This window comes from Phaseolus vulgaris, chromosome 10, assembly GCF_051622355.1.
Source record: "Phaseolus vulgaris cultivar YP4 chromosome 10, ASM5162235v1, whole genome shotgun sequence".
NCBI classification, from domain to species: Eukaryota; Viridiplantae; Streptophyta; class Magnoliopsida; order Fabales; family Fabaceae; genus Phaseolus; species Phaseolus vulgaris.
The window spans coordinates 32,738,380-32,761,217 of NC_143507.1; the positions used below are offsets into that span (position 1 = coordinate 32,738,380).

A 22,838-nucleotide genomic window follows, 5' to 3' on the forward strand; every position below is an offset into this window, starting at 1 on the left:
CCATCACTATCCCTTCCAAACTCGACGTACTCACGTTCTTTTGCGACGCCACCTGTGCGAAATTTAACTGTTGTTGTGCCTGCTCCCCCCTCCTCCAAATTGCGTCGGTTTGCATAATCATGGCATAGGAGAGTGGCAGACCGTCATTTCAAATTGACATCCTTCATTTCTTTATTTCAGATCAATCAATCAGAAAACCAATATTACCTCATATTTATAGTTTCTTTAGCATCTATATGTTAATCTTGATGTGAAAAAATTTATTTAATCTAATCCATATTTAATAAAAAAAAAAACGAAGATATTGATTTTGAACAATAAATAGTGATTAATCAAGTCCTTTTACGACCAACCTTACAAAGAGAATGATTTATTATGGTGAAAAAATATTATCATATAATAATTATAATTGTTTAGTGAAATTTAACTTTTTAATCTACTCATATACCACTGTCTATTAGAATTATTTGTTATATTAACTTATAAAATCTATAATTTATGAATTTTTAGTTGTAGATGAGAAGAAACTCATTTGCTATAATTTTTTAATTGAATGATTTATTTATAATAAATAATTACTTTGAAAAGTTAAAATTTTAAAAATAATCATTAAATTAACAAATATTAAGATATATTTTGTTTTTCTTTTCTTATATATTTTCCATTCCTCGTCTATTGTTAAAATTTGATGTTTATACCACATTAATTTTATAAATTAAACAAAAATTAGATGTGAAATAAATTAATTAGGATTAGTTGTACTAATTAATTAAAATATATTTTTCTAACAAATTAATTTTAAATTAAATAATTATATTTTTGTGTTCCCAAAAATAATTGTGTTCTTCGTCGTTCCAAATCTCCAAATTTCTTTCTCCGTTTAACTTACCCGCACCTTCACCGCAACCTCATCCAACCGATGTTTGGAAGGAAGAGCATTGACATTAATAGTGTGAGGGAGTATTGGTGTTGGGAAGGAGACAAAAGAAAAGGAGAAGGATGTTTTCTATAGCCACCATTTCCTGAGATCGATAACCCTAATCATGTTCCGGAGATTCCTCTCTTCTTCCAACCTCAAATCACTGCTCAATCAGGTATTCACTCTCTCCCTTTATTCCCGATTGAATTCCACGTTTCTATTTTTCTTCCATTCAATTTCATTTCTGTTGTTCTTATTCCAATCAGGTGTTTCTTTTGTGAAGGAGGAGATCCAACTCCAGAAACAAAGGAATATAGCTGAACTCAATGATCTTGATGCAGATACCCGATTGTGAGATGGTTGAATACTTTGATCCCTGCCATCCAATATTGGTTGGAGGGGTTGGTATAGGGGAGGAAAATGTTGGACATATGCAGGTCAGTGTTTAAAGCTTCATTCCTTATAGTGTTTAAGTTCACAAGTGTTATTAACATGTTAAGGTCAATAAAACTAATATTTTCTTTAAAAGTAAATTGGTTGGGATTTCTATTTGTCCAGATTGTTTAATGCAATAATCCTATGACAAGTCACGTGTGACCATAAAAAAAACTTTGTAAAATATCAAAATGAATGTCTTGTGTATTATTTAGATTTGAAATAGTGACTATTTATACCTGTTTACTAAGATGGTAACATGGACCTCCTATATATGCGAGGAAAGGAATGCACAAATCTGTTTGTGTAGAACAAATGAAAGTTTGGCTTCTAAAACATTTAAAGCCTTGAGTTCAGTTTTAAAAGTTGACTGAAATTTGAACTTTTGAGATTTGTTTTCTATTTGTTTCCAGACAAGGTTAAAGCGGCACAAGAAAGTTTTGAAGACTAGAGATCCAATTATTGTATCTGTAGGATGGAGGCGTTACCAGACAACCCCAGTTTATGCCATTGAGGATAGCAATGGAAGGCATCGAATGCTTAAGTACACTCCAGAACACATGCATTGCCTTGCTATGTTTTGGGGCCCTCTTGCTCCTCCCAACACTGGGGTTGTAGCTGTTCAGAATTTATCAAACCATCAGGTCTGGTGCTTACATTCCTTTCTGTTAAATAATCCTTCTTTAAAGTCTTGTCAAATCATGGGATCTTTACTTTTGTAGTTTATTCCTTTTTTTTTTTCTGTGTTATTGTTTTGCTTAGTGCCTGAGAGGATGTATTATGTTTATCAGGCAACATTTAGGATTACCTGCCACTGCAGTTGTGCTTGAGTTTAATCATGCAGCAAGGATAGTGAAGAAAATCAAATTGGTTGGTTATCCATGCAAGATATTCAAGAAGACAGCACTTATCAAGGAAGGTCTGTGAAGTAGCTCGGTTTGAAGGTGCAGCTATTCGAACAGTCAGTGGGATTAGGGGGCAGGCAGGTCTAGAAGGTCTGTGAATTGTCACATTGAGTTAGTGACATACATTATACTGATGGTTTGTTTTGGTAGTTACAGCAGTTGGATACTTATAACTTACCATGTATTTTATCCTAAGTTATTTATAAATCTGGCAGGTCGCAAAAGAAGAAATAGGTAATCAAGCAAAAAGGAAGGGTGGTTATAGCTTATGACATCATGGAATTCATTACAGATACATGGCCTGATGTAAGTAATTTTAATTGTTGGTTGTTTGGCATTCTAATTATGTAATATAATTTAAACATATGCATTGCTGACAGTGGTGAAAAGAAGCAATTAAAAGGGAAAATTTGAGTTATCAAGTTTCAGTAACATAATTTCCATTCAATATACTTCATTTGTTCGAAACCCATGCATATTTTAATTTGGTTAAGATTTATAAGTAAACAAAATTTATTTTATTAAAATCAAATCCATCCTTTAAATATACAAATGAGAAATATTTTTTTAGTAATGTGATCAAATTTTAAATAATTTATGTAGCAAAAATACCTACATGCACCCAGAAAAGTTTAAATAATTTTAAAATTATATTAATTTAAATTTATTCCTCTAAAATATGTTTTATGAAATATAATAATTACAAAAGAATATTTTTTTAACAAATTAATTTTGACTGAAATAATTTAAAGATTCATATTGAAGTTGCAACAATCAATCAATTAATCAATTAAATCAAAATGTCATTGAATCTAATCTACATTTAATTATCAAATCAAGATTTAGTTGATTATTAGTTTGATTTCTAAAATAAAAGATGTAAATAGTAATCAGCAAGTGCATATTTTTCTAACAAATTAATTTTGAATTAAATAATTTAAAGATTCATATTGAAATTGCAACAATCAATCAATTAAATCTATCATTGAATCTAATCTACATTTAATTATCAAATCAAGATTTAGTTGATTATTTAATTATCAAATCAAGATTTAGTTGATTATTAATTTGATGGTTGGTTAGTATTTTGAATCGAATTCTATTGTTGTTCTTGATGAGCAGTGAAATTATGATGAGAAGAGATGAATTTTGTGCACCAAAGATACCAACTCTGGTTGATCTTTGCGTTCAGAAAGAGTGATATATAATGTAAGTACCTTGGAAATGTTGGTTATGTTGATGAGCATCTGCTTGAGCGAATCTTACCTCACTGCACAGTTGACCACAAAGGTAAGATGGTCTCTTCTTGTTGTTCTTGTTGACTGTCAATGAAGTTTGAACAAGAATGAAGTGCTTATCTAACATGCTTGATATAATCATTTTATAATAGATTTACAAAGAATATCAAGATGAGATAAACTAAATATTTTAAATTAGATTTTCAAAATTAAAATATCTTTAACAGTAAAGGTTTCCTTTTTAAAAATCATACTATAAGCAATCTATGTTGCAATAGATCTACAGATAACGTTCAAATTTTCCTTCTTCACCCTGGATTCACCTGCTTTTTGTTCGAAAGAGAATTCAGATTTGGAAACCTTGGAAAGTCTGTCACTTGATAACGGGGTAAGGTTTTGGTTTAGTTCTCAGTTTTGTTTTATCAGAGGATGACTTTTTATTCCAAAGTTTGCTATTTTTGTCTGTCTGCTTTTTTTTATCATGTAAAAAAGGGTTACTTTAACATTCACAAGTCTCTGGCTTTTATTTTTATTTTCTTGGTCATATTTGTATATGGTTTTAAACTTTTGATTATTATCCTCCCAATTACAGAAATGAACGAGATGAGTGAACAAGGGTTTCAATCTGATAGCACCTATCCTGGGAGGACAAACATTTCTGAACCTGATCCTAATATGTTAAGAGTAATAGTGGTGGAAGGAAATGCAATGGATTCCCATTTCTTACTAGACGCTTATTATGACAATAGGATGGTGTATGGAATGACACAACTCAATGGAGTTCAGCATCAACATAGTCTTGATATTGGTGTTTCAAATCATATTAGTGTTACAGATTCATCCAATGCAATTGGCATCCCCTTCATTCATAGCTTTGGCTCTTGGGGATCTTTGATTCAAGGTAAGATGTATGTTTTTCTTATTCTACTTCCTTCCACTTTTTGCTTCCATTTCTAAACCAGTTACTTACAACTAAAGCATCTTTTTTGAAAGTGTTTTCAACCAAGAAATTATGTTTCTGTTTCTTATGTTTTTTTTATTCCATGCAATTATGTCCTATTTTCTTTAAATCCTTGACATGGTGAATGAATTTGGTCTTCTGACAGCTCCAACTCCCAGTGCTAATGTAAGTTCATTAGAGAATTCAAGAATGAATCTCCACAGATATCATGATACAATTGGAAGTAGAAGGAACCACAGATTTGCCCATCAGCACTACCATCATCATGCACCGCCTGTGCAAGTGCAAGAGATGAGAGGTCACTCTAACTTTCATGCTCGTAGAGGTAACATGCATAGAGGTCACTCCAACTTTCATGCTCGTAGAGGCAACATGCATAATCATCCTGCTAGAGGTCACTCCAACTTTCATGCTCCTAGAGGCAACATGCATAATCTTCCTCCTAGGGCCTTTTGTCAGGAAGTTGCTTCATTTCGTGACCATCATAGTGATATACAATTGGACATTGACGACATGTCATATGAGGCAAGTCTGTTATGTATTGTCTAGTGTATTTTGCTATGAATGTGGATTGGCTATAGGTCTAAGTGACTATGAAAACTTTAATTTTCTAACTCTTTGTAATTCCACTACAGGAGCTTCTTATATTAGGTGAACGGATTGGCAGCGTAGAGAGGGGTTTGTCCGGGTTTGTCCGAAGAAATTATTGCAAGCCAAATGCTAACAAAAACTTATCTACTGCCTAATAACTTGGAGGGGTCAACTTCTGAGAAACTGGAAATCGATCTTTGCATAATATGTCCGGTATCAAATGTATTATTTTATAGTATGTACTATTAGAAACATGTTTTCCTCTTTCTCCTATTAATTCCAATACTTATGCATGACATGATATGATTTTACAGGATGAATATAAGAACGAAGAGGAGATTGAAATTCTTCAATGTGGACATGAATACCATGCAGATTGTGTAAGGAGATGGTTACAAGAGAAAAATGTATGTCCCCTATGTAAATCAAAAGCATTGGCTATTGGATAGATGCAAAAAAAAATTCATTGTTCATGCATCCTCCTTCATATTTTGTTGTGTATGAAGTAGTACATACCTAACATTGTTGTAATAATGAGTAATACTGAATAAACTCATTGGTGTAATAGTTAATACACATCTGGTTACATGACTTTCACGTTTTTTTTTATAAACTATATATTGGATTTAAATTATGATATAATATTACTTTAAAATATTAACTTCTAAAAAAAAGAATTGATATTTAAAGAAATTACAGTTTAAGAATATTAGCTTAAACAAACAAATATACAAGAATATTACATTAAACACGCAAATATACAAGAATATTACATTAAACAAATAAATATCTAAGAGTATTAGCTTAAACAAATAAATATCTAATACTTAGTTTAAACAAACAAATATTTCAGAATATTAGCTTAAACAAACAAATATTTTATTACCCTTTCTAGATATTACTCAAGTCTTATAAGTTTTATAAGGTCTGTTTTATTAAAAAAATAATTTTTGGAATTAGAATTATACAGAATTTTCGGAATTATATATATCAATAAGCACATTAAGCACATTAGTGTATGTTGAATACATTGTTTTCTCTATCTTATTTATTTAAGTAATTTTTAACATTATATCTATCTTAATAAATTATTGTCAAAGAATATTACTGAGGCCAATAAAAAAATCACTACAAATATTAATAACAGAGACATTAATAAAAATTTAGTTCACATTCCCGAAGAATAGTTTGTTCGATATTAGTTGATAAAATTTAAATAATATAAAAAAATAAATAATAATGATTTACACCAACAATAAAAAATATTTGACAGTATAAATAAAAAATAGCTCATATTATTATTAATAAAATAAACCTTAATCGACATTAATTAAAAGGTAGTTCTCCTAAGATCAAGTAGGAAAATCCTTATTATTATCGAAAAATGACTTTAATTTATATTGTCCAAAATATAACTGAAAATAATCTTAGTTGACATAGAAAAATGTGTTTAACATCACTTGAAAAACGTTGGTAATGTACGGCAAGCAAACTCTAACTAATGTTGCTAGAGAAATTACTATAACCTAACACTAACAATAACATAAATGTCAATTAAAAAGTAAACATCAACTTTAGTTTGAAAGAAATCTTAGACTAATAAAACATGTTGAGACTATGACACATAAATCTTGATCAAGTCAATTCTATTTAGATCTTAATTAAGTCAACAACACCTCTATCAAAATCGAGTTCAGAAGACAATAAACATAAATTAAAAAATATAAAAAAATTAATATTCTTAATTTTTTAGGTAAAATTTGAAATGTTTTAACTTTAATAAATCAAAATACTTTTAAAATTTTAAAATAATTTCAATATATTTTTCAAAAATTTACATTATTTTACTATAGAAATTTTCAAATTTTTCTATAAAACTAATCTAGTTTCAGGTCAATGGATGAATGCTCCTAAAAGTTTGTTCTTTATCGTTGATAATTCTATTACATTCAATGGGAGAATTAAAAGTGTTATTGGATGCAATAGAGGGTATATTTCTTTCAAATACCTTGGTGTTCCCACTTTTGTAGGTGCTCCCAAGTTTAGATATCTCCAACCATTAGTTGATAAGGTGAAATCTAAGTTGGCTTCTTGGAAAGGCAAAGTGTTAAGTATGATGGGGATGATTCATTTAGTTATTTCTAGTTTTATGGCTTATAACTTCCAGATATATAAATAATATGTGAATCTACTTAAAGATGTTGATAAGTGTATTAGACATTTTATATGGATTGGTGCCAAGATTGGTATGGTTAATGTTAATTGGGACATTGTTTCCAATCCTACATTAGACGGTGGCTTGCAAGTTCTTGATTTTCAGGTGGAAAACAAGGTTTATCTCCTTAGATTGACATGAATTTTTTCTTATAGTTATAGGCCCTAGTATGTCGTTATGAGAGTTAGGTTCTTTAAAAACAAGTATTTGAAGACCCCTACCTATCATTCATCTTCGATTTGGCCTGACATAAGTGATTTTTGTGACAATTCTTGAATTACTTTTCGAACTCTTGGTAAGTGATGAAGACCTGAGAGATTGAGCATTCTCTAAACTAGTCCAACCTTCCCGAAAGATGACCCGGAGCATGACACACTTGAATTTGAATTAAGAAGAGAAACTCTGTTTGAGTGATTAGTGAGCTTTGTCTCCTAAATTGTTCTTGGTCTTATCTTGAGAGCAGTGCACCTCAAGTGACGACTCTTCACCACTTATCTTGAGTCCCCTCCCCCTCCAAGTGGCGTGATCACACCTTCATCATCCTAAGCTTCTCTTTCCTTTCATCTTTTTATTTTTCATTCCTTTATGTTCTTGTGTTCATCTTTTTCTATTTGGTTTCCATCTTCTTTCTTTTCCTTATATGCTCTTTAATTTCGCACCTCTTCATCATCAACAACATATAATTGTATTTTCTCTTTGCCCTCTAGAAGTGAACCTTCACACTTACTTAACTACTTGGTTAAGTTCGCCCATCACCTTCCTTCGTAAGCTTAATTTCAATTTCAATTGGAGTCTTAACTGAGTTTGAATCCTCCATCTTAAACTTCTTAAAAAAAATCAGCAGCAAATTTCCTCTGATGAATGAAGATTCCATCATCTCCTTGGATGACTTCAATGCCCAAAAAGTAGGACATAAGACCGAGATCAGTCATCTCAAATTCCTTCATCATGATATGCTTGAAGTCACCAATCATTTTGAGATTACTTATTGTAAAAATCACATCAACATAAAGACATAAAATCAACAAATCTCCATAATCATTAGTCCTTACATAAAGACCATTTTTTGAATCTAGTGGCATGAAGAAGTGAATCAATCATTTTGTTCCAAACTCTTGGTGCCTGTTTAAGACCATATAAAGCCTTAATTAGTTTGTATACCTTCTCCTCTTTGCCAGATTGTATGAAATCCGGAGGCTGCTTTACATAAACCTCTTCATCAAGTGGGTATGAAAGGAATGGAAATGTGAGTGCAGGAGGAGAGAGGGCACATACTGAGTAAAAAAAGTGGGAAAAGAAAGGTGAAAGTGAGAGAGGTGCAGAGAGTAATGATAGGAGGTCTGAATCGGAAAAGTGAAGTAACGATGAGAAATAATGAGAAATTAGGAAAGAAAGAGAGAAAGTAATTCTTGAGAAATTGCCATATTTTTTCTTTTAAAAAAATATTTATTGTTAATATATGAAAAGTGAATAATTAACATTACGAATATTATTAATCAAAAGAACCGAAGGATTTAGTGTGAGAGTAAGTCGTATGATTTTTTTTATTATCATGGTTTTTTATTGAATCAACATAATAAATATTTATTATCTCATATAAAAATTAACTAGCTTAGTAAATAATTTTATATTTTCAATTTTATTATTATTTTATTTATTATGATGGAAAAGAATAGAGAAATAATGTAAACATGAAAATCAACATATTTAAAAGATTAATACTCATGACAATTAAGTATATATGACTTGAAAACATTATCTAATAATTATTGATGACCTAATAAGTTATGGATGACTTAATCAATTAGATGTGACTTGTATCATCAATAACTCAAATAGTCCATTAATCACTTATTATAACATATTATATAATAATAATAATAAGTTATCTTTAGTTTTAATAAATTAAATTGGTATCAAAATGAAAATGGTGGAAAACAGCTTGTTGAGGACATAATATAGATGGTTTTGCTTAGTGTCCACTGTAGACTGGCCTAATCCATATCATGTTGTAACACAGTATAACATTTAGTGTGGTGCTCATGAACAATATCCAATTAGGTTTGGTGTTTAATTAGTTTTTCTAAGGTCTCATATAGGTCTTTGGTCTATGAAGCATGGAGATAGGAAAATAAAAACACAAGTTCATATAATGTGGTAATTAGGATGAGGAAATGAAAATAAAAATAAATAAAATATAATATAATATAATATTATTCAATGTATTTTCATTCCAAAAGTTGATCTTATAAAGATTTTTTTTTTAACTTTGAAACTCTTATTCTAACACAAAAATATTTTTAAATTGATATTAGGACAACTCAAAGATATATATTATATATAATCTTGTAATTCTTCAAATAAACCTTGTAAATCCCTCTAGTTGTCAAAATTAATCTTATTTTACATTTTTCTCATTATACTTTTTATACATAAAATTATTATTATAAACACTAATTATGAAAAAAAAAACTCATATCGCATAGACAATGCATAAATACTAATTATTTTTAAGTCAACTATTAATATGTTACCAATCATATCTAGATTTTTCATTTTTTTTATGAAATGAATTTAAATAAGTTTTTTTTTTGCAAGTTAAATTTTGACTTCCAAATAAATATGTTTTTTTTTAAAAAAAATGACTTTTTATTCTATTTATAAATACTACGGAATTACAGGAGCATGTTTCTTTATCTGTATTTTTTATTTTTATTATTTACATATAGTTATATTTGATATTAAAAATTGAATAAAAAATATTATTATTTAGATATTTATATTCTCATTATAAATTTATACTTCATTTTAATAAATACGAATACACATTATAAAACACAAAATTTATGAGTGCACCATCAATACCTAGTTAACTTAGTAATTATATATGGTCATGATTAGATATATTTAAAATTTATATCTTAGTTTATAATATTTATTGATTTGATAATAAAATTTATCATATAGTAACTATAATTGTTTAGTGAAATTCAACTCTATAGTCTATTCATATACAGGGATGGCCTTGCGGGTCAGCCCGTGGTCCGCTACCAAAAAGTGCGAGGCAGACTCAATAATCTAGCCTGTTGATCCGTCGCATAACCCATAACCTGCACGGGCCAACAGTGGAGCGGGGCAAGTTGTCCAGCTGGCTCGCGTAAATAAAAAATAATTATTTATTTTTTAAAAAAAATATATCTCATTCACTCATTATTCCAGTATCACTTTTATTTATTTTATTTTAAAAAATTAAATTTAATGTATTAAAAAAATGAATATTTTATTTTAATCATTTAGAGGAGTTAATATTAAGAGTGAGAGTGAATTTAGTTTTAAGTAAAGTCTTATATTTAAAATTTGTTAATAAAAAAAATATAGAAAATATATTTTAATAGGATAGTTAAAAAAATAGTCATCTTCATTAAAATATTTTGTAGCAAAACTTTGATAAGATACTCTTATACATTTACACACTTATATAGGAAAAAATAGATGCAAAGAAATTTTTTAATTATTTTTAATCAAGCCTTCTAACAATCCTCATACTTGAATTTATATTTTTATCTTAATTAAATGAATTGAAACACTGATAAAAATTACTTTTTCAGTAGTAGGAATATTTTTTTTTTCATAATTGATGAAATTTTAATTTTTGAAAAAAACAAATTCTTATGTTGGCTAGCCCGTAGACACGCAGGTTACTTCTTATGCGAGGCACGCCTAATGCGGAGCGGGCTATGTGGGATAGTTCAACACACATTGTCTCTCCTATTCATATATTAGTATCTATTAGAATCATTTGTTGTATGGACTTATAAAATCGATAAGTTATGATTTTTTCGTCAGAGAAGAGGAGAAATTCATTTGTTATAATTTTTAATTAAATAATTTATTTTTAATAAATATTAGTTTGAAAAGTTAAAATTTTAAGATGTATTTTGTTTTTCTTTTCTTCTATATTTTCCATCTCTCAGTTAAAATTTGATGTTTATACCACATTAATTTTATAAAAGTTAAACAAAAATTAAATGTGAAATAAATTAATTAGATTAATTGTACATTTCTTCTTTAAATTATCTATATGTCACAGTTTATACCAGTTTTTCACGCATTTTGCAATCATAATTTTATTTTTTTCACATTTAGAACAAAATGACAATGTTTTGTAACAAAAAAGACTTTCTTAAAAAAACATTATTATTATTATTACAGAATAATAATATGTGAATAATGATATTTCGTATTTTTTCTTATAACATTATACTATTTAAACTTTTTTTATTTAATTAATTTAGATAAAAAAAATATTCTATTAAAATTAAATCCATCAATTAAATATACAAATGAGAAAGAATATTTTGATGATGTAATTATATTTCAAATAATTTATGTAGAAAAAAAACTAAATGCACCACGGAGAAAAGTTTAAATAATTTTAAAACTATATTAATTTAAATTTTATTCCTCTAAAATATGTTTTATGGAATATAATAATTACAAAAGAATATTTTTCTCTCAAATTAATTTTAAATTCAATAATTATATTTTATTTAAAATCACTTTAAAATAGAAATTCAGTTATCATATAGTATAATAATGTACAACTAATATTTGTTTAAAATAATATAAACTAATTTTTTCGAAATAAAATTTAAAATAGCAAATTTTTAGTATATTATTAGCCATGTTACTTTTATATCTTAAATTTTTTATTTTTCCAAGGATAAAATAACAGTAAATAAAGAATTTAATAAAATTAATTAAATAGATATGTATCTAATATACCTTAACTGTTTTACATTTTATTTATTTAATATATTTAATAATATTTACATGTAAAAAAATTATTTTATTAAAACCAAATTCATCCTTTAAATATACAAATAAAAAAATTAATTTTTTAATAATCTGATCAAATTTCAAATAATTTATGTAGAAAAATAAAACCTACATATATGTATTTATTCCATTAAAACTAAATCTATCAATAAGAAACAAATTTGTAATAATGTGATCAATTTTATTCTACATGCATGGTTAAAAATGTTAATAAATATTAATTTAAAATTTAAATTTAAATATAATAACACATTTTATTTGAATGTTTTAATGTATTTTAAATGTTATGAACCTCGAAAATTTATGTTTTATTTTAGTTTTCAGTATTATAAAATTATTATATTATGTTTAATTTTTTTATGTATTATTTAGTGATTCTAATAATTTTAATAATACTCTTTCAACAACAATTGGAGTGAATTTTTAAAAACATATAAGTTGTTATTATTATCATTATTATTTATAGTAAGAAAAGAATTAGAGACTAGATAGAAATAAACATAGTTGAAAAATTATAGCTAATACTTTTTAATTTTTTTAATACAATTATTCTTTTTAACAAAATTAAATAATCAATACTGTCCTGGACCACTAAATAGGTCGTGGACCTCCCGCCACCTGTCCTTCAAATATTTTTGTCTGTTCTTTACATTATTTTTCGTAATGGCAGGGAGTCCGACCTCGTGTAATGCAAGTACAATGTTATTATATCCCTGAGTCGTCCAACTGCCATCGATTCTCGACCCTCGTCGTGCCTCGTCCACCATGGCATTAAGCAGGATAAAATCCATATCCGTGGTCCACTTTGTTGTTTGTGTGAACCCAATGGATGAACTTAGCTGAACACTTTTACTACGATCCATCTAAACAAGCATTATGAAAGTTAGGACCAAATAGAGTAAGCATAATATAAAACAACATTTAGTACAGTATCAATTGTTTACATAATCTTGCCACATTTCATTTGCTATAGTGTCCCTAATGTGTGAACCTAGTCTATGATCATCGTCACGGACTTGAGAAGCTGAAACTTGTATATCTTGTTGCAACAATTCACGATCCACTTCTTCTATTAAAGAGTCATCATTGTCCACTCCGCGAAGAAAGTTATGCAAAATACAACAAGCTAAAATAATATTTGTCATGGTATGCAAATCGTAATGTGGCTCGATCCCACTAGCTATAATTGGGAAACATTTTTTCATGACACCAAATCTCCTTTCAATTACATTTCTAAGCGACGAATGACGATGATTAAACAATTCTCTTGAATCCTGTGGTCCTCTTCGAGAATACTCTTTCAAGTGGTATCTAACCCCACGATAAGGTGTTAATATTTGTGGTTTTAACATAAAACCTACATTGCCAAGATAGTATTTTCCTACAAACATTCCAAGGAAACATCCATTAGTTATGTATATTATCACTTTTGTATCTATTGTTTTGAATTCTCAAACACCTTAAACTTGCCTTCTGGAATAACCAAAGGATCCTCTCCTATGAAAGCCTCCTTCAATATCCTCGAATCTGAGGCTGTTCCTTCCCACCCAGCTAGAACATACGTGAATTTCATATCCAAATCACAAGCCGCGAATACGTTTTGAGTTGGCCAATCTTTTCTTCCTCGAAAACGAGGTGCATCAGCACGTGGGACCTTCACACGTACATGAGTGCCATCAATGGCCCCTAAACAATCCTAATGGTAACCAAAATTTCAGGTCTAAACAAATACAAATACAAAAGGCATTATGAGAATTGTAAAGGAAATTTGTAATAAACAAACCTTAAAGTAAGGAAAAAATAGATTGTTGTGTAAGATTTGGGGTTGGACATCAATACCATCTGCTTGCTTTATGAATTGTCCTTCCAACATCAAAATTGCATTTAATATGTTGTGAAAGTGATGAGAAACTGTTTCTCCAGACCGATGGAAAAAAAATGAAACACTTCGATTCTTGACGTTATGTCCAATAATATGAAGAAATTTAGCAACTTGTTCTTCAACTGTTGAACGATATGCATCCTTAACAACTTCGGTTGCCCTAATCCGTTCACATAATTGAATGAAAGCTTTTGGTCCCATGCGAATAATGTCACGAGAACGTTCGGTGTGCACCAAATACTCCATCAATTCTTGTCTATGACGTTATTTTCTTGGTTCAAACTCAGTAATAGAGTTCGTTGTATCACTGATGTAAGTTCAGTATTTCTTTTCAATTGTTTTTGTATTTTTGAAATTAGATTCATGTTCGCACGAGTAAGATCATTATAAATTGCAATTGTATCCTCAAATTCTTGCATGTCTTCGTCGTCCCAAAGTGGTTTCCAATTGTTCTCGTTATCCATGTAATCTTGACCTTGTCATTGACAACCATAAAATAGTTTATGGATACATGTGAAATAGTTTATGTTACGAATAACTCTAACCATTTAAGTTAAAAAGTTACTATAATAGCATTAGGGTTATGATTTAGATTATGATTAGGGTTAGGTGAAGAATACTAATAGGGATAAGATGTACTTTAATTCTGATAATTAAATCTATACGCAACTAATACCACTACCAATAATAAAAAGAAGTAAACACAACAAACACATAATAACAAAAAAATATAAATATAATTGTAAAAATAAAAAACAGTAAATACATAAAATAAAAAATTAAACAGTAAAGACATAATAATAAAAAATATAAAAACATTAAACAAATAATAAAAAATATAAAAGCAGTAAACACATAATATAAAAGAATATAAATACATTTATAAAAATAAATAAAATTGTAAAAACATAATAAAAAAATGTAAATACATTTATAAATATTAAAAACAGTAAACACATAAAAAAAAAAAAAAGTCTAAATATATTTATAAAAGTTGAAAACAGTAAATACGTAAAAAAATAAACAACAGAGTAAAAATCTAAAAAAATGCAAATTCAATTATTAAGATTAAAAACAGTAAACATATAAAAAAAATTAAACAGTATCTTGTTAATAAAAAAAAATAAAAACAATAAAGACATAATATATATATATATTTATAAAATTAAAAACAATAAAAATAAAAAAACTAAACAGTAAACAGAAAATAATAAAAAATATAAAAACAGTAAAAAAATAAGAAGAAAATATAAATAAATTTTTAAAATTTAAAAACAATAAACACATACAAAATTTTAAATACATTTATAAAAATTAAAAATGATAAATACATAAAAAAATTAAAAAAAATCAAAAACATAACCACATAATAATGAAAAATAACTACATTCTGCAAACAAAAAGGGTAAACGAAAAAATAAACTAAACAATAAACACATAACAGAATATAAATATATTTATTAAAAATAATAACAGTAAATATATACAAAATAAATGTGAATATATTTTTAAAAATTAAAAAAGTAACACCACATCATAAACTAGAAGCAATGTGATGAAGAGAATGTGGAAAAATAAAAAAAATACATAAAAGAATCCAACATTTTTCTCACACAAGGGAGAATCGATTCTCCTTCTACCTTCAAAAACCACAAAATCGATTATCCCAAATCACTTCTATATAGAGAATCGATTCTGCATCTTTTGGAAAAATTAAAAATCGATTTTGCACCATCCAACAATATGGAAAATCGATTCTATAGCATACACAAACATTGGAAAATCGATTCTATAGCATGTAAGAGATAAGAAAATCGATTCTACAGCTTTTACAGTGATACGAAAATCGATTTTGGAAAAGGATGGAGAGAAACCAGTGCGCCAAAACAATGAGTTTTACCTTCCTCAAACCAATTCTCTTTCGTTTTCTTGTTTTGGGCACAACACAACAATCAAACCTCATCCCTCATCTCATTTATAGCAAACACAACTTTAGTTTCAGATTCACGGGTCTACCATTTTGTTTTGGTCAAGATTCTTCTGCAAGTAACACTGAGAGTCTAATGAAAAGAAAACTCATTGGCTCAGAACTGCACCACAGTCAATTCATTCACATGTGCACAAAGGATAGAAAAGTAAAATGCTATGTCAATGGTCTTTGCCAGCTGTAATCGTCTCAAATCTCCTCACTTGTGTGAGGAGGAGAAAAACTGCCCCCTCCGCTCATCCATCTTCGCCCGCGCCTTCAAATAAACCGATCCAAACGTAAATCATACCCGCTCGCCCCTCCCTCCTCATTGCTGGCACCCGGAAACAAACACTGCTTAAGTAAAAAAATATAACATTATTTCAAAATAAATACTACCTATAATTATAATTATAAAAGATTTTAAAATTGATAAATTACTTTTTAATAATAAAAATAAGGTTAAATATTGTCTTTATTTCTTAATATTCTATACTTTGGTATTTTGAGATGTACGTACTTTAAGTTTACACTAATCATTTGATATTTTTATTTATTTTATTAATTGTTAGTGTCACCATTAATGTTACATTCGAGTCAATATATCATTACATCTGAGTCAATATATCATTGCATCATCTTTCATTGACCATCTCTTTCCTCACATAAAAGAGCCAAAGAGAAAAAATAAAATAAATAAACACCTTTTGTTTCCATCTTTCTTTTTGGATTAATGACTTTGACACCTTCGTATCCAAGATGTCTGAGAAAAAAACAAAAAACATGTAAATAAGCTTAAATTCCTCTCAAAATATTTGCAAATCTGAAACGCACAAAACAAAACATGGTTAGGTTTACCATTGTAATGTCTTGTGAAAATAAATTGAGAAACTTACTCGTTTGATAAGATTGTGGGGAATTGGAGAAGAAAACATGTTGGAGGAAGAGTCACTCGTCCCAATTCAACTAAGAGATCAAACTTCATGCGCTTAATAACGACAACGATTTCCCTCTAGATTAATCCAATACAATTATGCATTTCATGTCAAACTATTAATAAAAAAAACAAATTAATAGAAGATTGGTGAAAGAAAGAGAAAGAAAGAAGGAAGTATTTTGCCATCATTCTGGAGACTTTTGCTTACTCTATTACTAATACAAAATATGAAAACAACAACCATACATTTAAGGCGTTTTTATGGTCAGACGCTGTCATTCAAAACGTGGTGGCATTTCTTAAATTAACTTCCTATAAGAAGGTAGCTATTTGTTATAGCCGCATTCTTAAACAAAGCACTTTGTTTTAAGAATGCAATTATTAGGTAAAACCGCATTCTTAAAAAAACGGTTTGTTTAAAAATGTGGCTTTACCTCGTTGTCGCATTCTTAAAATCATTTTTTTACCCTAACATAGAAGTGCGCCACTTACACTTTCATACTTTCCTTTCTCTAGCGCTTCGTTCTTCTGCTTTAGTGCTTCCTCTCGTCTTCCTCGAGCCTGCATTGTCTTCTTCGTGCCATTGGTAAGTTTGTTTCGAGCTCTGTACTTCTGCTTCACTATTGGTTTTTGTATTTTTTTGATTTATCTTTTTTGTTTGTTTTCTGCCATTGTTTGAAGGTCACTACTGTTTCATTGCCACGTTGTTGTTTGGGTTTTTACTGTGCCCTATTTGCTCCGTCGTTGCTACTGCCTCCACTACCGCCGTCGTTGCTGCCGGTCCCGCACCGCTCTTCACCACCACCGTTGCCTTCATGCTCAAAGTTGGTGGTGTTTTAATTTTTTTTAATGTTATTAATTTATTTATTATAATTTGTATTTTTTAAAATTTATATTATTTTTGTTTTTAGGTTAGAATAGAATTATTAAATTATTAGATGGTAGATAGATTTATATTATTTAATATCTATAATTAATATAATTATTTTAATTTGTATATTTAGTATTTATTATAATTTGTATTTATTATTAATTTATATTATGTTAGTTGTTAGGTTAGAATAGAATTATCATGTTGGTATTGGGTCCGATGGTGTTTGACCCTGGGTAATTGATACGTGTTGGTATTGAGTGTGAGAGTGTTCAATCCTCGACAAACGTGAGATTTCACACTCTTAGTAAACACCTGAATGACTATTACAGAATATAATGGATCGAAGTTGGATTAATTATGTTCGCATAACACAATTTGCGCAACGTAATGCGAATAATAGTGGTCATGATGGAGAAAATATTAGGTGCCAGTGCGTTAACTGTTTGAAAGGAAGGATATTGGATATTAAGAAAATCAGGGAGCACCTTCTATGTGATGGGTCTCTTCGATCTTATACAACTTGGACATGGCCTGGTGAATTATTAAAATTACCACATGTTTTCGTGACTGAAGAATATGTGGAGTCCACCATGGATGATGTAGTACATGATGAAGTAGATAATGATTGATTGGAGAACATGATTCATGATGTGGGAGCTGAGTCTTTTGCAAAAGCGCATGAATATGGAAGTATGTCAAGCAATGCAGAGACTCCATTGTATCCTAGATCAACTAACTTCACACGGTTGTCAGTGGTGTTAAGATTGATGAATTTGAAGGCAATAAATGGATGGACTGATAAAAGCTTCATGGAATTGCTTCAGTTGTTGAAGGATATGCTTCCAGAGGGAAATACTCTACCTAAATGTAATTATAAGGCCAAAAATATTCTTTGTTCAAAAGTATTAAAAGATACATGTATGTCCTAATGATTGTATATTATACAGGAAAGATTTTGAATTGTTGAAAAGTTGTCTGAGGTGAGTTATCACGTTATAAGTTGAAACAAAAATATGATGATATTATTGAAGAGATAGAAAAGCATGGACCCCCAATGAAGGTTGTGTGGTATCTTCCCATCATTCCAAGGATGAAGTGTTTGTTTGAAAACCCAAATGATGCTAAGAATCATAGATGGCATGCAAATGAGAGTTAATGTGAAGGCATGTACTGACATCCAACTAATTATATTCAATGGAAGAAATTTGATGATGAGTTTCTAGAGTTTGGTAAAGAATCAAGAAATATCTGACTTGGTTTAGCTACAGACAAAATGAAAATATATTTTGGAACTGCACCACGACACTCATCCTCCTCCCCCACCATAAAGACAAAGCAGAAATGATGAGTAAGATACGTCAAGAATTAATGGAGGAGATGAGAAAAGAGGCTGAAAGGTTGCGGGTAGAGTTGCGACATGATTTTCTGTCGCAATAAGTGTATGCTGAGCCGATTGAGGCACTTGTTAGTCCTGCTCTCAAGAGCACAAAGGAGAGTTGTGCGGCTCCTACAACATCAGGGGATGATATCATTGGCCAGACGAGCCAATGTGAACGATTGGTAGAGGGCGGCATGCTTCCTCAGGTGGTGGTCATTGGAAAAGTCTATCAAGAGGCCACTACCTTACATAATGTTCCTCTCTCCCCTGATGTGGCGAAGGTAAAAGTTGAAAGAGAACGAGTAGCTGATGCTTGTGTTCCACTACCTTTAAATGAGGTAACAACTGTGACCGATGCATTTCAGACATTCATAGCCTGGCCCAGACACCTCATTCGAATTATACCAGAACCTTTGTTAATAATTTCATTTTATTATATTAATTTATATTTACATATTACATCTAATTTAATACAAATGTTCTTTATTTTGTATAAACCTTGTCGAAAAACATGTCCGAAAAAGAAGCATGAGGTTCCAATTGACGATCCTATATTCCTTAGCTACAACTGCTAGAGAGATTGGTTGAGACCCTATGGAGATTTTGTGGGATGATACGTTCTTTGAAATAAACACTGACATGCCACTGTACATATACATGTCAGATTTGTTAGAATTTGTGGCTGAGAATCAGGAGCTCAATATAAATATAATTCATTTTTTTATGATGTAAGTATCTTTACCTATATTTCAATTTACTTTATGTTAAATTATTATTGGTTATGCTTTAACTAATAACTTGTAGGTTTTTGCATGGAGTTTCTATCAGTGATAGGAATGAAGATGTGTATGGATTCTTAGATCCCTCATATACTAATCCCACTGGAACAAAGAAAACTGAAACCCAATCATACATCACTAACACCCCAAAAAAGAGGGAAAACAAATTTATTTATGTCCTTATATTAATGAGTAAGTTTAATTATAAATCGTCAATTATTACTATTTCATGTTTTAAATATTTACTAACTCTTTTCATGGATGATATAGGGGTCATTGACAGTTACTTGTCTTATCAACGGTTGATAAGACTATTGTGTGGTTTTGTTTCCTACACAAGAAGTCATCCACACATCTAAAGAATATCATTGATAAGTAAGTACAATATAAACTTAACTCCGTATGTTACTAATTAAGCATCTACTAACGCGGTTTTTTGTATTAATCAATTCATGACATGGATATAACATCCTAAAAGGTAGATCCAATTCAAATTTTCAAAATCTGAAGTGGATGACAATAAAGGTTTGTAATTTTTGTCTTTCTCTTTTCATTGTTTATCAATATTAACTTTTTCTTTTTATTGAATTATAGTATAATAGACAACCACGAAGCTATGAGTGTGGCTATTACATTATGAAATGAATTGTTACCATTGTAAGACTAAGCCTTAAAAGTGATTGGGATTAGGTAACGTGATGGTAAATTATTTTTTATAATTCTTTAACATATATGTATCTTAACACTAATTTATGTGAACCTTATTTTGTAATGCAGTTCTTCACGGATGAGCGACCAATGTCTTCGAAAGCCATATCATATGTGATACATTCTTGGTCCACATATTTCCTAAATTTGTATTATTCTAGGATAGCTGATTAGTGTAGGAATTAGATAGATAGATAAATATATTATTAGTGTTTGTAATACATTTTTGTCAATATATATAATTTGATTATCTGAATTTATGTATTTGTCTAGCAGGGTTATAATTGAACATGTCAATTTAGATGAGAATTAACATTAAACACAATGTACTAAAAAATAACCATATACAACGACGACTATTTACCATAGTCGCATTCTTATATGCAACACAAAGATTTATAAGGGCGGGTATGGTAAATAGCTACATTCTTAAAGGCAGATTTCCAAGGGCGACTATGGTAAATAACCACATTCTTAAATGCAGCACAAACTTCCTTTTTAAAATCAATATGAAGCATATAAGAATGCGACTATTTAAATCTTGAAGTCTATCTAGACTGAGAGGATAAATTTCTAGAAGTTGCTTGGAAAGCAAGCAATTAAAGTAAGGGAAGCTAACTTTAACTTTCAATAGTATCTTAAGCTAGAAATTCTGAATGTGGAGAGGACGTGATCCCAAGTTTCAATTTCTCTTGCAGGGATGTTAGTTGATAAAATTGTTTGATTTTATGTTGTGTGAACATGTATAAATATTATATTTTGATAGTTTAAAAGTTAAATATTATATGTTGTGTGAACATGTATAAAACTGCCCCGCTGTTGGCTAGCATGGGCTACGGGTTAGCGCGGGTCAACTCACCCATAATCTTCATCACAAGACTTACCCTAAAGTCTGACAAAACAAAACTCTCCTAGCTAACCTAGAGGAAGACATCTAGGGGAATCAGTCAAACAACTTGAATGAATACATCATGAGATCATCCTCATACAAACCAACGGATCTATGCACCAATCAGAAAAGGAAAAATTCGCAAACTGTGACTTGGATGTAACCCATGACCAAGCCTTTAATTGAACCAAAGCAAAAGCTTCCAGAACATCCACTACTCCCTGTTAAAAATAACCCTGTTTTTGTGCTTCCAAACCTCGTTGACTACTGCGATCCAAACAACACCCCAAACCTCATTCACTGAATCAGGCACGCTAAACTGGAAAAAGTTTAACAATGGAACGTTGTGAAACACGCTCAGCACGCCCAACCATGCACAACAATAGTTCCAAAGTAATATCTCCTCAACCCCACAAAGACTACACGTGGAGCTTGCAACAATGATCATGCGCCTTTCCAGGTTAGCCTTAGTGGCTAACTTGTTTTCCAACACCCTCCAAGTCGTAACCAAAGTAGTAGGTACAACTTTACTCTTCCAAAACTTTTTAAACACCATCCCATTCTCCCCTACTCCATCCTCCCTTAGACGGAGGTATGCCGATTTAACCGTGTACCCAAACTCCTCTCCTTCCTTCAAGACCCACCTGTCTTCCTTATCTAAGTCGAAATTCACACCTTGGACTTCTTGAAAAATTCGTTATGCGTTTCTCGCATTCAAATAGCTTTCTTCTCCAAAAAAAATTCTAGACCCACTTTCCGTTGATCAATCCCTCAAAAGCAGCCATCGCAGAAGCTTTTGTCACACTCAAGGAATACAACCTCGGGAAAACCGTCTTCAAGGCCCCTCTCCCCATCCAATTATCTTCCCAAAACAAAACTTCCTTCCCAGTTCCCACCTTCCAGATTAAGGCTTCTTCAAAATTTCGGCCCCAACCCTCCAAGCTCCAGACCTCCTCAAATCTTTCCACCAAAGAGAGTCTTTACTATCTTTCCCTCCCTTTCTCAGACTTCTCCACCCCCATACTTGGAAACAATAATCTCCTTCCACAAACCACCCTTATCTAACCCCAACCGCCATACCCATTTATCAAGTAACGCCAAATTGGAAGTCCTTTAAGTCAATAATCCCAAGATACCCGTTCTCGCGAGCTGCACACACCTTTTCCCAGGAGGCCCAAGTGACCTTTCTTCCATTCGATCCCCACCCCTATAGGAAATCCCTTTGGATTTTCATGAGTTCGATTGCCACCACCACCAGCATTTTAAATAAAGATAGGTAAGACAATGGAATGGTAGACAATACTGACTTTATCAAACAAATC

At 30.2% G+C, this 22,838-nt stretch overlaps 3 protein-coding genes across 20 annotated transcripts; 2 read left to right on the forward strand and 1 right to left on the reverse strand.

Moving 5' to 3' along the window:
• Nucleotides 1-805: 805 nt before the first annotated feature.
• On the forward strand, nucleotides 806-5,640 carry LOC137818718 (uncharacterized). 18 transcript variants are annotated; one of them, XM_090296591.1, is made up of 11 exons: nucleotides 822-1,094; nucleotides 1,203-1,356; nucleotides 1,768-1,998; nucleotides 2,146-2,349; nucleotides 2,475-2,565; nucleotides 3,382-3,549; nucleotides 3,776-3,885; nucleotides 4,090-4,398; nucleotides 4,604-4,983; nucleotides 5,094-5,262; nucleotides 5,364-5,640. In XM_090296591.1, the coding sequence occupies exons 8-10, from the start codon at nucleotides 4,092-4,094 to the stop codon at nucleotides 5,202-5,204; spliced, it is 798 nt and encodes a 265-aa protein (XP_090152717.1). In that variant the 5' UTR covers nucleotides 822-1,094; nucleotides 1,203-1,356; nucleotides 1,768-1,998; nucleotides 2,146-2,349; nucleotides 2,475-2,565; nucleotides 3,382-3,549; nucleotides 3,776-3,885; nucleotides 4,090-4,091; the 3' UTR covers nucleotides 5,205-5,262; nucleotides 5,364-5,640. The 18 variants fall into 18 exon arrangements, with proteins under 18 accessions (XP_090152716.1, XP_090152717.1, XP_068478393.2 ...); XM_068622292.2 differs by having other exon boundaries at nucleotides 830-1,094; nucleotides 1,186-1,356; XM_090296588.1 differs by having other exon boundaries at nucleotides 840-1,094; nucleotides 1,186-1,356; nucleotides 5,094-5,271.
• On the forward strand, nucleotides 1,044-2,281 carry LOC150024731 (uncharacterized). Its single transcript, XM_090296129.1, has 4 exons — nucleotides 1,044-1,094; nucleotides 1,261-1,356; nucleotides 1,768-1,998; nucleotides 2,117-2,281. Exons 1-4 carry the CDS (start codon nucleotides 1,044-1,046, stop codon nucleotides 2,279-2,281), a joined length of 543 nt encoding a protein of 180 aa, XP_090152255.1.
• Nucleotides 5,641-12,675: 7,035 nt separating the features above from the next.
• Nucleotides 12,676-14,231, reverse strand: LOC137817192 (uncharacterized). Its single transcript, XM_068620439.2, has 4 exons — nucleotides 13,887-14,231; nucleotides 13,574-13,799; nucleotides 13,048-13,484; nucleotides 12,676-12,966 (listed from the first exon to the last, which is right to left on the reverse strand). Exons 1-4 carry the CDS (start codon nucleotides 14,229-14,231, stop codon nucleotides 12,676-12,678), a joined length of 1,299 nt encoding a protein of 432 aa, XP_068476540.2.
• Between the last annotated feature and the right edge of the window lie 8,607 nt (nucleotides 14,232-22,838).